The following is a 12,222-nucleotide window of genomic DNA, read 5'->3' as shown; positions in this document are numbered from 1 at the left end:
TCCACTTTGGGGGGACCCTACTTTTTTTTTGTATTTATAAATATTTATAAAATAATTATAAAAAAGAGCCTGGGGTTACCTCCACATTGGATACCCAACCACAGTAAAGCTGCCAGCTGTGGTTTTCAGGCTACAACCTTCTGCTTTACCCTAGCTGGCTATCAAAAATGGGGGGACCCAACGTCATTTTTTTTTAACTATTTTTTTAAATAAAAAAAATTAATGGGCTTCCCTGTATTTTGACTGCCAGCCAAGGTAATGCCCAGCAGATGGGGGTGGCAACCCGTAGCTGTCTGCTTTATCTGCGCTGAGAATCCAAAATACCACGGAGCGCTACGTCATTTTTTTAATGATTTATTTTTACAGTACTGTGATGTCAGGCAATCAAAATACAGGGAAGCCATTTTGTTTTTAGTTATTTAAATAAATAATTCAAAAAATATATATGGGGTCCCGCTGCATTTTTTGTATTGCTAGCTAAGGGTAATCCAAGCAGCTACTGACTACCAACCCCCAAGGCTTGGTGTTACCTTCACTGGCAATAGAAAATCCAGGGAAGCATTTTTTATTTTTTTTGCCAAAAAACTACAAAAAATGACGTGAGCTTCACCATATTTTTGTAAGCTATCCAGGTACAGCAGGCAGGTACGGGCTGCCCCCAATCACCAGCTGCCTATTTGTACCTGGCTGGGAACTAAAAATATAGGGAAGCCCTTTTTTTAATTATTTCTTGAATTTCATGAAATAATTAAAAAAAAAAAACGACGTATGCTTCGCCCCATTTTTGTGTCCAGCCGGGTACAACTAGGCAGCTGGGGATTGGATCCGCAGCACAGGTTAGCCTGCGATTTCTGGGCACCTCTGCTGTGAATTGCAGTCCGCAGCCACCCCAGAAAATGGCGCTCTCATAGAAGCGCCATATTCTGGCGCTGTATCCAACTCTTCCAGCTGCCCTGATGCCGGTGGCTTGCTGGGTAAAAATGAGTTAATACTGGCTTTGTTTTACTAGCTAGTATTAAGTCAGAGATTCTTAATGTCAGGCAAGTTTGACCCGGCCATTAAGAATCTCAAATAAAGGGTTAAAAAAAAGACACCACACAGAGAAAAAATACTTTAATAGAAATAAATATACAGACACAATAGGGGCTCCGTGTTTATTACTCCCTCTTATCCCTCCACGATCCATGGTCTTCTGTCTTCTTCCTCCTTCAGCCCATGCAGCTCTGCTCCATCAGCAGCACTGCATGGGAGAAAGACGCTGCTGCTCCCCGTGCAGGCTTTTCACTCCATAAGTGATCAGTGCTGCTGGCTGTTAGTGGTAATGTCACCGCTGACAGACGGGTTGCCATAGCAACGGTGCTCTGATCACGTGATTCCCGGTGCCGCTGCGGCTGTAAGCGGTGACGTCACAGCTAACAGACACGTTGCTATGGCAACGGTGATCTCCATGTTTGACCGGCTGTGTCAGCTGGTCAATAACGGAACGGGGAAGTAAAACAGGGAGTCGACCGTGTGCCAGAACATGTCGCCGGTACACGGCGATACACAAACGTGCACTGTGTACCGGAGAGGGCAATGACAGGACCTAGCGTGTCATCAAAGCCATGTGACCAGTCTGTAGCCAATGAGATAATAGACACGTGACTGGTCACATGGCTATTTTGACGTCATGATAGGTCCTGTCATCACTGCTGGTTACCGGGAGGACGCAGCGATTACCAATGGAAAAGCGGTGGGAGACAGAGTACAGGATGCATCGCGTGGACAGGTAAGTGTTATGGCAATGTTTATTAACTGTATGTGTACATTTATAATGTGTTTTTATGTGTTTGTGATTGCCTCCCATTGTTTTCAATGGGGTTCGAGAGGTTTGTCAAATGGCACGTCGAACGGCTCGTCGAATGGGGCACCGTTCGACGAACCGAACCAAACTCGAACTCTAGGGGGTTGGCTCATCTCTACCACTTACTCTTATTTAGTCTGAGTGACATCTATTTGCTTAAATGCAGACACAATCTTGCTATGAACCTCCACCATACTTCACTCCTTCCTGCAGACAATCATTATTGTATGGCTCTCCAACCCTTTGATGATACACTGCCTCCTGTTGCAGTCATGTATTTAACAGAGCACTTCCAGCTATTTTTTTGCAGCTCAGCTCCTATGTCATCATGAATAGTTGAGTCACTTGACCTTTTTTCCATGTTTGGTATGGATTTTTGCCACAATTCTTCCATAAGAACCACTTCTGGTTGGACTTCTTCAAACAGTTGGGGGGGGTATAGCTGAGTCTTACTGATTTCTGGCAGTCCTGAGCTGATGGCACCACTGGACATCTATCTGTAAGGCCTCGTGCACACGTTGAGTATTTGGTGAGGTTTCTTGATGCTTTGATGTTGTTTTGAAGGCAAAGAGTGACAACACTAAGCATTAATTTGTTTTAGATTTAGTTTTTTGTTTTGTTAATTGATAAAAATAAGTTATTATCACTATTAATTTTGAGAGCACTTTTACTTTACAGCCTTTTTTCCACACCTGCCTAAAACCTATTACGGCACTGTTGAGGAACATATAAACTAATATCTGGAACACGTTAGATGGATATTTTTGTATCTGGATTTGGATACCAGTATGAAATTATCTATTGCTTCTAAGCCAAACCTTTTTTCTGGCATTGGACTTAAAATAATGTTATCATTTTCCAGCACATGTAGCTTTGAAGTGAAAATTCAGCATAATGCGGTATATGAGTTTTAACTACAGCGTGTCAACATCTGGGATTGTACCTGACACCAGAAAGAGTTCACTGAACATCCGCATTTACTGTTTATTGCTGCACATCTCTCTCATAATGTTACAAGATCTTACAGATTATCAACAAATTAGTCTTATTGTTTATGTGCAGGATGAAAGTCATTGAAAATGAATATGTTATCATTATTATTTGGGTGTAAAGCAAAGTATAAAAAGCTTGTATTTCAAAAGAGTCATTATGATGAAAGGAAGTGGCCAGGCGTTGCTATTAGGGCTTACACCACATTACCATGTGTTAGTACTAAAATCATATACTAATGTATTCTTTACAGCTGGATGAAGGCTGGCTGGATGATGAAAGGAATGAATTCTTGGAAGAGTTAAACATGCAAATACTGGAAGAACAACGTCATGAAGCAATGCAATACCCAGCTAATGAAGTGCAACAGGTACAAATTACTAAACAGCTTTTTTGTTTTTATTATTTGCAGTATAAAAAGAGAAAAACATCAGAAACTTGCCAGTTGCCACATCTCACAATAGGCACAGGTGTTATATACAGGACAATTTTCTCTTATAGTAAATGCTGCACAATCCAAAGCTTTCTTCATATGGGAAGTTTGTTTCTTGTGTGTATAGGGTAAATCTTTGTACTAATAACTGGGTTGTTGTAATTTGGGGTATATAAAACTGATCAGCTTTGAAGTAATTAGGTGGAATAAAAAAAAAAAAATCAATTTTTGTTCTAGCAGCTGCCATTGTGATTAAAATATCAACGACAAATCAATTAACCAAAGGAAATCGAAAATGAGCTGCAAAATGTCAGTATTGTTAAAATATCAATGTCATTGTCAACATTTATTACAGATTAAATACCCCAATTTAGAATTTATAGCCTGTGTGATGACTGTCACTAGGTGGCGCTAGACACTACTTGCATGCAGTAAATGGAGAGGTAGTCAGACAGGCTGAGATAATAAACCAGGAGGACATGACAGTACACGGGGGGCAGACAGAGACAAGGTCAAAATACAAGCTGAAGCTCAGGGTTCCAGGAGAGTAAGTACAAAATACAGGCAATGGGCGGGGACGTGGTCAGGAGGAAGTCTGAGGTCAGAAGCCAGGATGTCACAGCAGAAACAGAGGGGGATAGGCAGAGACAGGTTAACAACAGTCCGGAGTTGAGAGGCCAAGATCTGAACCTAACAGCACAACTGAAACCAGGCAGTACGACTAGCGGCAGCCTGAGCTAACATGCTCCCTAATGAAGCAGAGCAATTACCAGGAGCGAGAATCATGCAGATATGAGCACCTCCCAGGAGCAGAGTGAAACCCAGTGCTGTGAAACAACCAGCAGAGCATTTATTCTTACAAAACAATCTGCACCATAAGCAACACATACCAGCTCCGCAGGAGAGCATAGCAGAACAATACAGAATGTTTGCACATAGGATGATGACAGCCTGGTCCCGGAACTTAATTGTAATAGGTTTCAGGCTTACCGTTCTGAGATGAAAGTATTTTAACTTAATACCATAACTCTTTTGAAAAACATTATTTTGTTGTAAGATTTTGAGACTTACACCACTTATGACAAATGCAAAATAAGGTAAATTAAAGGAGATTTCCACTTTTCGGGACAAATTTTACTTATATGAATGTAATTGAAGCTAAAAATAATATTTGCAGTTGGGTTTCATTAAACATTTTGCATAGTTTGCCTTCTATAGCCTCTCTGTTGTACTGACTGAAGATTGAGTAAAGAGGAATATCTCACCATGTGTTTGCTGGCCCATCTGAGTGCAGAATGTTGCAGGGGAAGAAACCCGATTTCAGTGATGTAATACTTATTGGGTTGTTTACTGCAATTTTGATAAAATCACAGTTCTTCTGCTATAGATCTAGACATTGTCTAAGTTCTGAGCTCTTTAACACTCCACACACATCACTGATTGGCAACTTTCTGTGTACACTGTTTATAAGTGGAAAGTTGCCAATCAGTGGTGGGAGTGGAGTTATACAGAGCACATGAATATTAAGGACTACAAGGTAGCAGTTTTAATAGGTAGATAACCCCTTTAAGAGACATGTATTCCTTAAGGAGTACATAGCAGTTTGCATAATGACCTAAAGGGAATCTGTCACCCCATTTGACATATCTTACCTAGTAATATGGGTATATAGGTTGTAGAATGCTGAAAAAGCAATACTTGTATACCTCATATCAGATGCCTTCTTGTGGAAAAATCATCCTTTAATTCTCTTTGTAAATGAGGTCTTCCAGGCTATGGGGAGAAAGCTGCCAGAAAACAGCTCTGAATCCTTGCTTCATTAGTGTAGCTGTTGCATTTCATTAGCATCACAGTATCCCTGTGACATCTAGTTGTGGTTCTGAAATCTCATGCCTGCTTACTAGAGATGAGCGAACCGGTCGCGGTTTGGCTCGAGTTCGGTTCGTCGAATGGAGACCTAGGTCGAGTTCGGTTCGGTGAACCACTCTAACCCCATAGGAAACAATGGGAGGCAATCACAAACACATAAAAACACCTAGAAAACACCCTCAAAGGTGTCCAAAAGGTGACAAACAACTCACAACACAACACAAACACATGGGAAGATGACAAGAACAAATTCTCATGCGAAAACAAAACAGCGTTATGAGGAAAAGGAGGACGAGACACAGATATAGGCATGGCATGCCCTTCTAAAATCATGCAAAACACTGCAAGGGGACTCCAAGCGGAGTCTCCCTTTTTTCCAAAAATTGGGCCACACAGACACCCCTTCAGTGGCAGCACTTGTGCCCCAGTTGTACACTTCACAGGTACATTTGCATCAAGCACATTCAAAATCCACAAGCATTTACTCTCCCCAGGATGACACAGGGGTAGTAAATTCCTTCTGGATCCATGACTTGTTCATTTTGATGAACGTTAGTCTGTCCACATTGTCACTGGACAGACGCGTGCGCTTATCTGTCAGCACACACCCAGCAGCACTGAAGACAAGTTCAGAGACAACGCTGGCAGCTGGACACGACAAGATCTCCAAGGCGTAAGTGGAGAGCTCTGGCCATTTTTCAAGATTTGAAACCCAAAATGAGCAAGGCTCCATTTCCAAAGTCATGGCATCGATGTTCATTTGGAGATACTCCTGTATCATCCTCTCCAGCCATTGACTATGTGTCAGACTTGTTGTCTCTGGTGGCCTTGCAAAGGATGGTCTAAAAAAATTAAGAAAATATTCAATAAAATTGCTGTTACCAGCACCTGATACGGTGCTGCTGATACGGGTAGACTGTTGAAGATGACGAGACCGTCCCATGTTTGTCGAGTTACAACTGGGAGATTCACTCCATGCAGCACGGGTGTTTGGTGGAAAAGCCGAGTTAAGATCGAGTAACAGCTTTTGCTGTTACTCCTGCATATGTGCGTCCCTTTCTATGGCTGGAATTATGTCACAAAATTTGGACTTGTACCGGGGATCTAATAGTGTTGCAAGCCAGTACTTATGATCACTTCTAATTTTGACAATACGAGGGTCATGTTGGAGGTAGTGCAGCAAGAAGGTGCTCATGTGTCTTGTGCAGCCATGCGGACCAAGTCCACGCTGTGTTTGTGGCATAGAGGTGCTAACCATTCTTTCTTCCTCTGACATCTCCCCCCAACCTCTTTCAACTGAAATTTGACCAAGGTCTCCCTCATCTGCTGAGTCTTCCATGTCCATGGACAGTTCGTCCTCCATTTCTTCATGTTCTCCTGCACCTTCCTCAACATTTCGCCTGCTACCATGCGCCCTTGTTGATCCCTGTCCCCCATGGTCCCATGCCTGCCGCCTTGGTGATGATGAACGTCTGGACCTTGGTGATGTTGTTGTCTCTTGTGCATATGAATCCTCCTGTAGTTCCTCCCCTTCGTGTTGTCCCACCCCCGAGTCCGAATAGTGTTTAGCGTGTGCTCCAGCATGTAAATGACTGGAATTGTCATGCTGATAATGGCATTGTCAGCGCTATACATATTCGTCGCCATGTCGAAACTGTGCAGAAGGGTGCATAGGTCCTTGATCTGAGACCACTCCATCAGGGTGATCTGCCCCACCTCTGCATCTCGTTGGCCCAGGCTATACGTCATGACGTATTGCACCAGGGCTCGGCGGTGCTGCAACAGTTGCTGTAACGTGTGGAGAGTCGAATTCCAGCGTGTCGGCACATCGCATTTCAGGCGAGTAACCGGCAGGCCAAAAGACTTCTGGAGCAATGCAAGTCGCTCAGCTGCGGCGGTTGAATGGCGGAAGTGAGCAGACAGTTTTCGTGCCCTGTTCAGAAGGCCATCTAGGGCCAGGATAGTGTGTTAAAAATTGCTGGACAACAAGGTTTAACACATGAGCCATACAAGGCGCGTGTGTTATCTTGCCCAGGTGAAGGGTCGCACCCAGGTTTGCAGCATTGTCGCACAGGGCCTTACCAGGCTGCAGGTTGAGTGGAGACAACCATTTACCAAACTCAGTCTCCAGAGCTGCCCACAACTCAGCCGCTGTGTGACTCTTATTTCCAAGACATTTCAAGATAAAGACCGCCTGATGCCGTTGCGCTCTGCTGCCAGCATAGTAATGAGGCGTGCGTGATTCCTTCTGTGCAGTTACAACACTGGTGGCCTGACCAGGCAGGCTTAGGGCGGAGGTGGAGGACCCAGACGAGGTTGAGGAGGCAGAAGCAGTGGAGGAACTTGGACAGACAGAGGATTGACACACAAGTCGTGGGGATGGCAAGACTTGTGCAGCAGACCCTTCACCATCTATTACCATAGTTACCCAGTGCCCAGTCAGCGACATGTAACGTCCCTGTCCATGCTTACTGGTCCAAGTATCGGTGGTGAAATGCACCCGTTCACACACAGTTTCTCAAGGAAGCGGTGATGTTGTGTGCGATATGCTGGTGTAACGCAGGCACACCTTTCTTAGAGAAGTAGTGGCGACTGGGCATCTGGTACTGGGGCACAGCGACAGACATAAGGTCTCTAAAATCCTGTGTGTCCACCAGGCGGAAAGGTAGCATTTCAGTAGCCAAGAGCTTACAGAGGGATAAAGTCAACCTCTTAGCTTTGTCATGGGTCGCAGGAAATGGCCTTTTATTTGTCCACATCTGAAGGACAGAGATCTGGCTGCTGTGTGTAGACGGTGGTGAGTAGGGTGTCTCTGGAAAAATGCAGGTTTGTGAGGAAAATGCAGGCGTAAACATGATGTTGCCTTCATCCAACATTGGTGCTATCGATGTCTGAGAGAGCTGTACACATGCACTTGTTTCCCCTTCCAAACCAACTGACGACCTACCAAGCAAACTGCCTGCTGCGGTTACAGTGGTGGAAATTGTGCGTGGAAAACCAGGTGTGACAGCTGTCCCCACAGTCCTCGAAGATGAAGAGCGCACGGATGCACTGGAAGGGGCAGGCGGTGGATGGTCCACTCCGCTAGGCCGCATTGCAGCACGGTGAGCTTCCCACTGGGACATATGATATTTATTCATGTGACGATTCATGGAAGAAGTTGTCAAACTGCTGAGGTTTTGACCTCTACTAACAGATTCCCGACAAATTTTACAGATCAAATGTTTTGGGCAATCCTTTGCAAGGTCAAAAAAGGAGCAGGTTAGGGAAGGTTTAGAGGGCATGCGACCTGCTGAGCCACCCCGACTAGTGCTCAGAGGCAGAGTGGTGGCTGAGGATGCAGTTGTAGACATGCTACCGGTACTTCTCCTCTGTCCAGATAGGCGCAAGGTAACTTCGTCGTCAGTTGCATCCTCCTCCACCGCCTCTGTTGACCTCCTCGAGTGCCTGACTGTGGGTTGACAGTAGGTGGGATCTAGAACTTCCTCATCAATTGTTGTGTTTGCCCTCCCCTCATCCTCAGACCGAGCCTCTTCTTGCCCTGACCGAATATTTAAGTTGTCATCCCAATCTGGTATCTGCGTCTCAGCGTCATCAGTATGTTCCTCATTGTCTATAACAACAGGTGTTACAGCTTGTGAATAAGGGTCTACATTATGCTCAGAAACTTGGTCATCACGTCCTGAATCTGAGTCACAAAGGTTCTGGGCATCACTGCAGACCATTTCCTGGTCTGTACTCACTGTAGCTTGGGAGCAGACCTCTGATTCCCAGGCTATAGTGTGACTAAACAGCTCTGCAGACTCAGCCATCTCTGTTCCACCATACTGTGCAGGGTGGATGGAGACTTGAGAGCTGGGAGAAAGCAAGTGTGATTGGGATGACAACTCAGAGGACTGGTGTTTTTTGGATGCGGTAGTTGAGGTGGAAGAAAGGGCACTTGTTGGATCACTTGAGATCCATTCAAGCATTTTCTTTTTTTGAGCATCATCTACCTTTGTTCCAGTTCTTCGTGTCCGTAAAAAAGGGAGCACATCGGATTATCCACGGAAAGTAGTAGACATCTTACTTTTGCTGGTAGATGGCCTATCTTCAGCAGATGTTAATGGAGCTTTGCCACCTTCCCCACGGACACAAACTTTTTTTCCTTTTCCAACACGCCTCTTCCCCTTTCCACCAGCATCTGTCATTTTGCCACTCATTTTGATTGAGACAAGATTGTGCACTTAAAATGTAGTAGTAAAAATTGAGAGGTGGTGTAGATTGCAGTGGTGGTCTAGCTTTATTGACAGCAGAATAAACAACAATAACAACCCCGACAATGCAACTATGGCCCTTAAACTGGCAGCACAGTTTGCTATTCTAATGGCTTAGTAAAAATGAGTTTGAGGGTGCACTGCAGAGGTGCTGGAAATAGCTTGGCACCAGTGGGACACTAATGAAGTCCAACATCCACTTTTTGGATGCCACTAAGTTTCCTCAGTGTTTGCTATTATAATGGCTTAGTAAAAATGAGTTTGAGGGTGCAATGCACAGGTGCTGGAAATAGCTTGGCCCCAGTGGGACACTAATGAAGTCCAACAGCCACTTTTAGGATGCCACTAAGTTTCCTCAGTGTTTGCTATTATAATGGCTTAGTAAAAATGAGTTTGAGGGTGCAATGCAGAGGTGCTGGAAATAGCTTGGCACCAGTTGGACACTAATGAAGTCCAACAGCCACTTTTAGGATGCCACTAAGTTTCCTCAGTGTTTGCTATTATAATGGCTTAGTAAAAATGAGTTTGAGGGTGCAATGCACAGGTGCTGGAAATAGCTTGGCCCCAGTGGGACACTAATGAAGTCCAACAGCCACTTTTAGGATGCCACTAAGTTTCCTCAGTGTTTGCTATTATAATGGCTTAGTAAAAATGAGTTTGAGGGTGCAATGCAGAGGTGCTGGAAATAGCTTGGCACCAATTGGACACTAATGAAGTCCAACAGCCACTTTTAGGATGCCACTAAGTTTCCTCAGTGTTTGTTATTATAATGGCTTTGTAAAAATGAGTTTGAGGGTGCAATGCAGAGGTGCTGGGAATAGCTTGGCACCAGTGGGACACTATAAAGTCCAACAGCCACTTTTTGGATGCCACTAACTGGCAGCACTCTTTTCAATTAAAATGGCTTTGCAAAAATGTGCAGGAGGGGAGAATGCAGAGGTGGTGGGACTTGCTTGGCACAAGTGCCACAATAATGGAGGACAGCAGCCACTCTTTGGATGGCACTAACTGCAACACTCTGCAATTAAAATGGCTTTGCTAAAAAGGGCAGGAGGGTACAGTGGCCGGGATGTGGGTCAGTGTAGAGGAAAGGAAGGCTCACTTTCTATCCCTCCTAATGGTGAAATGCAGCGAGGAAGTCCCTGACCTTAGCTACACAGACACTCTTATCTGTAGCTGTTAAAATCTGTTTCCACGGACCTGACTGTCACCTATGGCTCTGAGCCTGCTGTTATTAGCCCTTACAAGGGCTAAAAGAAACTTCTATCCCTATTCTGTATAGCGCTGTGTGTAGAGCGTACACAGCAGTATCGGAGACAGGAGCTGCACCTGCGGTGACTGACACCCAGACGCAGAAGGCAGATAATGGCGTCCAGACGGTCAGATGCCCATATTTATAATGCAGGGACATGTGACATGGACATCCAATGACACATGCCCTTGCTTGTCTGGCAAAAAGTCCACTTAGCTGTGTGTGTGTCTGGGATTGGCTGACATGCTGGTCCACCCCACTACACGCGCACTTAGGGAAGGAAAAACAGAAAAAAAAAAAAAAATGGCGATTGCCATTATCCCAGCAGCAGTGATCTGAACGCGCAGTCCCCGCACACTATACGCTGAAATTTCATAGTAGTGTGAGTCACAGAGGGACACTATTACAGCGAAAAGCCAGCTAGTAATTAGCTTGGCTTTTTGCTGATAGAACGGTTCTCGAACGTAACTCGAGCTAGCAAACTTTTAGCAAAAAGCTTGAGTTCTAGTTCGATCTAGAACACCCCCCAAAATCACTTGAACCGCTAACTGGAGAACAACGAACCACAAACCGCGCTCAACTCTACTGCTTACCACAATTGCCGACATTCCACTGTAGTGTTCCCCCCTTCTATGGGCATCAGCTTCATGTTTCTTCTGCACAGGCACAGGAGAGTCACTGTTACATGTGGTCCTGTAATCTGATGCCTACAAATGAAGCATGCATTCAGCACTATCTTTTGGGCAGCATCCGCCCCATAGCCTGGAAGACTTAATTTATGTAGAGGGATAATAGATTATATTTTCACATGATGGCATCTGATATGAGGCACACAAGCATAACTATTTTCTGCACTATTACCTGCCCCTATTAATACTTTAGATATGTCAAATGGGGTGACAGATTCCCTCTAACTGAGAATCTATCAGTGATCTTGCTCTATAATTTGTAATTTTAACTTTCTTCTTCTGAACTCTTCTAAGTTGATTTATAACCACATTAAAGTTTAGCTAAACTTCAGTGTGGTCATAAATTAGAATAAAGGAGTTTTGGAGAAGAAAGATAAGAATCTGCTCTCACAACAGAATCACAGTTGACTCATTCTGCATCTACCAGGTATACCAGGTTACAGAAAAGCTGTAATCAAACTGATTAACTCAAAACTTTTTCTAAAGTACAAAAATTATTTTAGCATATATTACATGCAGTTAAGTATAAGACAAAAAATACCACAAAAGTGTCCACATCCTTTAAAATTACTGTATAACTAAAATAGATACAGCAAGTATTTTCAGGTAAAAGTCAGCTCCTTTACGGTTGTGTATAGCGCACACAGTCGAGAACAAAAGCGTAATGGAAATGATCTCTCCTGGTATTCAAAAGAACAGCTAGTTCATTGTAAGGGTATGGACAGATGGCCGTAGATTCTCTCATCTGAGAGAATCTAGACGATTATGCAAATAACACATTGAACATACTCTGATCACAGTTTGATCCAAGTGCCGACATAGTGTGATCCGATTCTCTCAAGCATACTTTATAGGGATTTTATGTGATATGCCATCACAAAGTAGCAAAT

At 44.0% G+C, this 12,222-nt stretch overlaps 1 protein-coding gene across 1 annotated transcript in view; it reads left to right on the top strand.

The window, feature by feature from the left end:
* The window catches only part of PDZRN4 (PDZ domain containing ring finger 4), a 303,501-nt gene that overhangs the window by 283,292 nt on the left and 7,987 nt on the right, over positions 1–12,222 (top strand). The window contains exon 7 of the mRNA XM_075344988.1: positions 3,087–3,203. Within this exon, the coding sequence (XP_075201103.1) occupies positions 3,087–3,203 (117 nt within the window). The remainder of the gene's footprint in view (positions 1–3,086; positions 3,204–12,222) is intronic.

The sequence above is a fragment of the Anomaloglossus baeobatrachus genome, chromosome 4, assembly GCF_048569485.1.
Source record: "Anomaloglossus baeobatrachus isolate aAnoBae1 chromosome 4, aAnoBae1.hap1, whole genome shotgun sequence".
In the NCBI taxonomy this organism is placed as follows: domain Eukaryota; kingdom Metazoa; phylum Chordata; class Amphibia; order Anura; family Aromobatidae; genus Anomaloglossus; species Anomaloglossus baeobatrachus.
The sequence above is the reverse complement of the archived record's forward strand: the minus strand, read 5'-3'. Positions and strand labels throughout refer to the sequence as shown.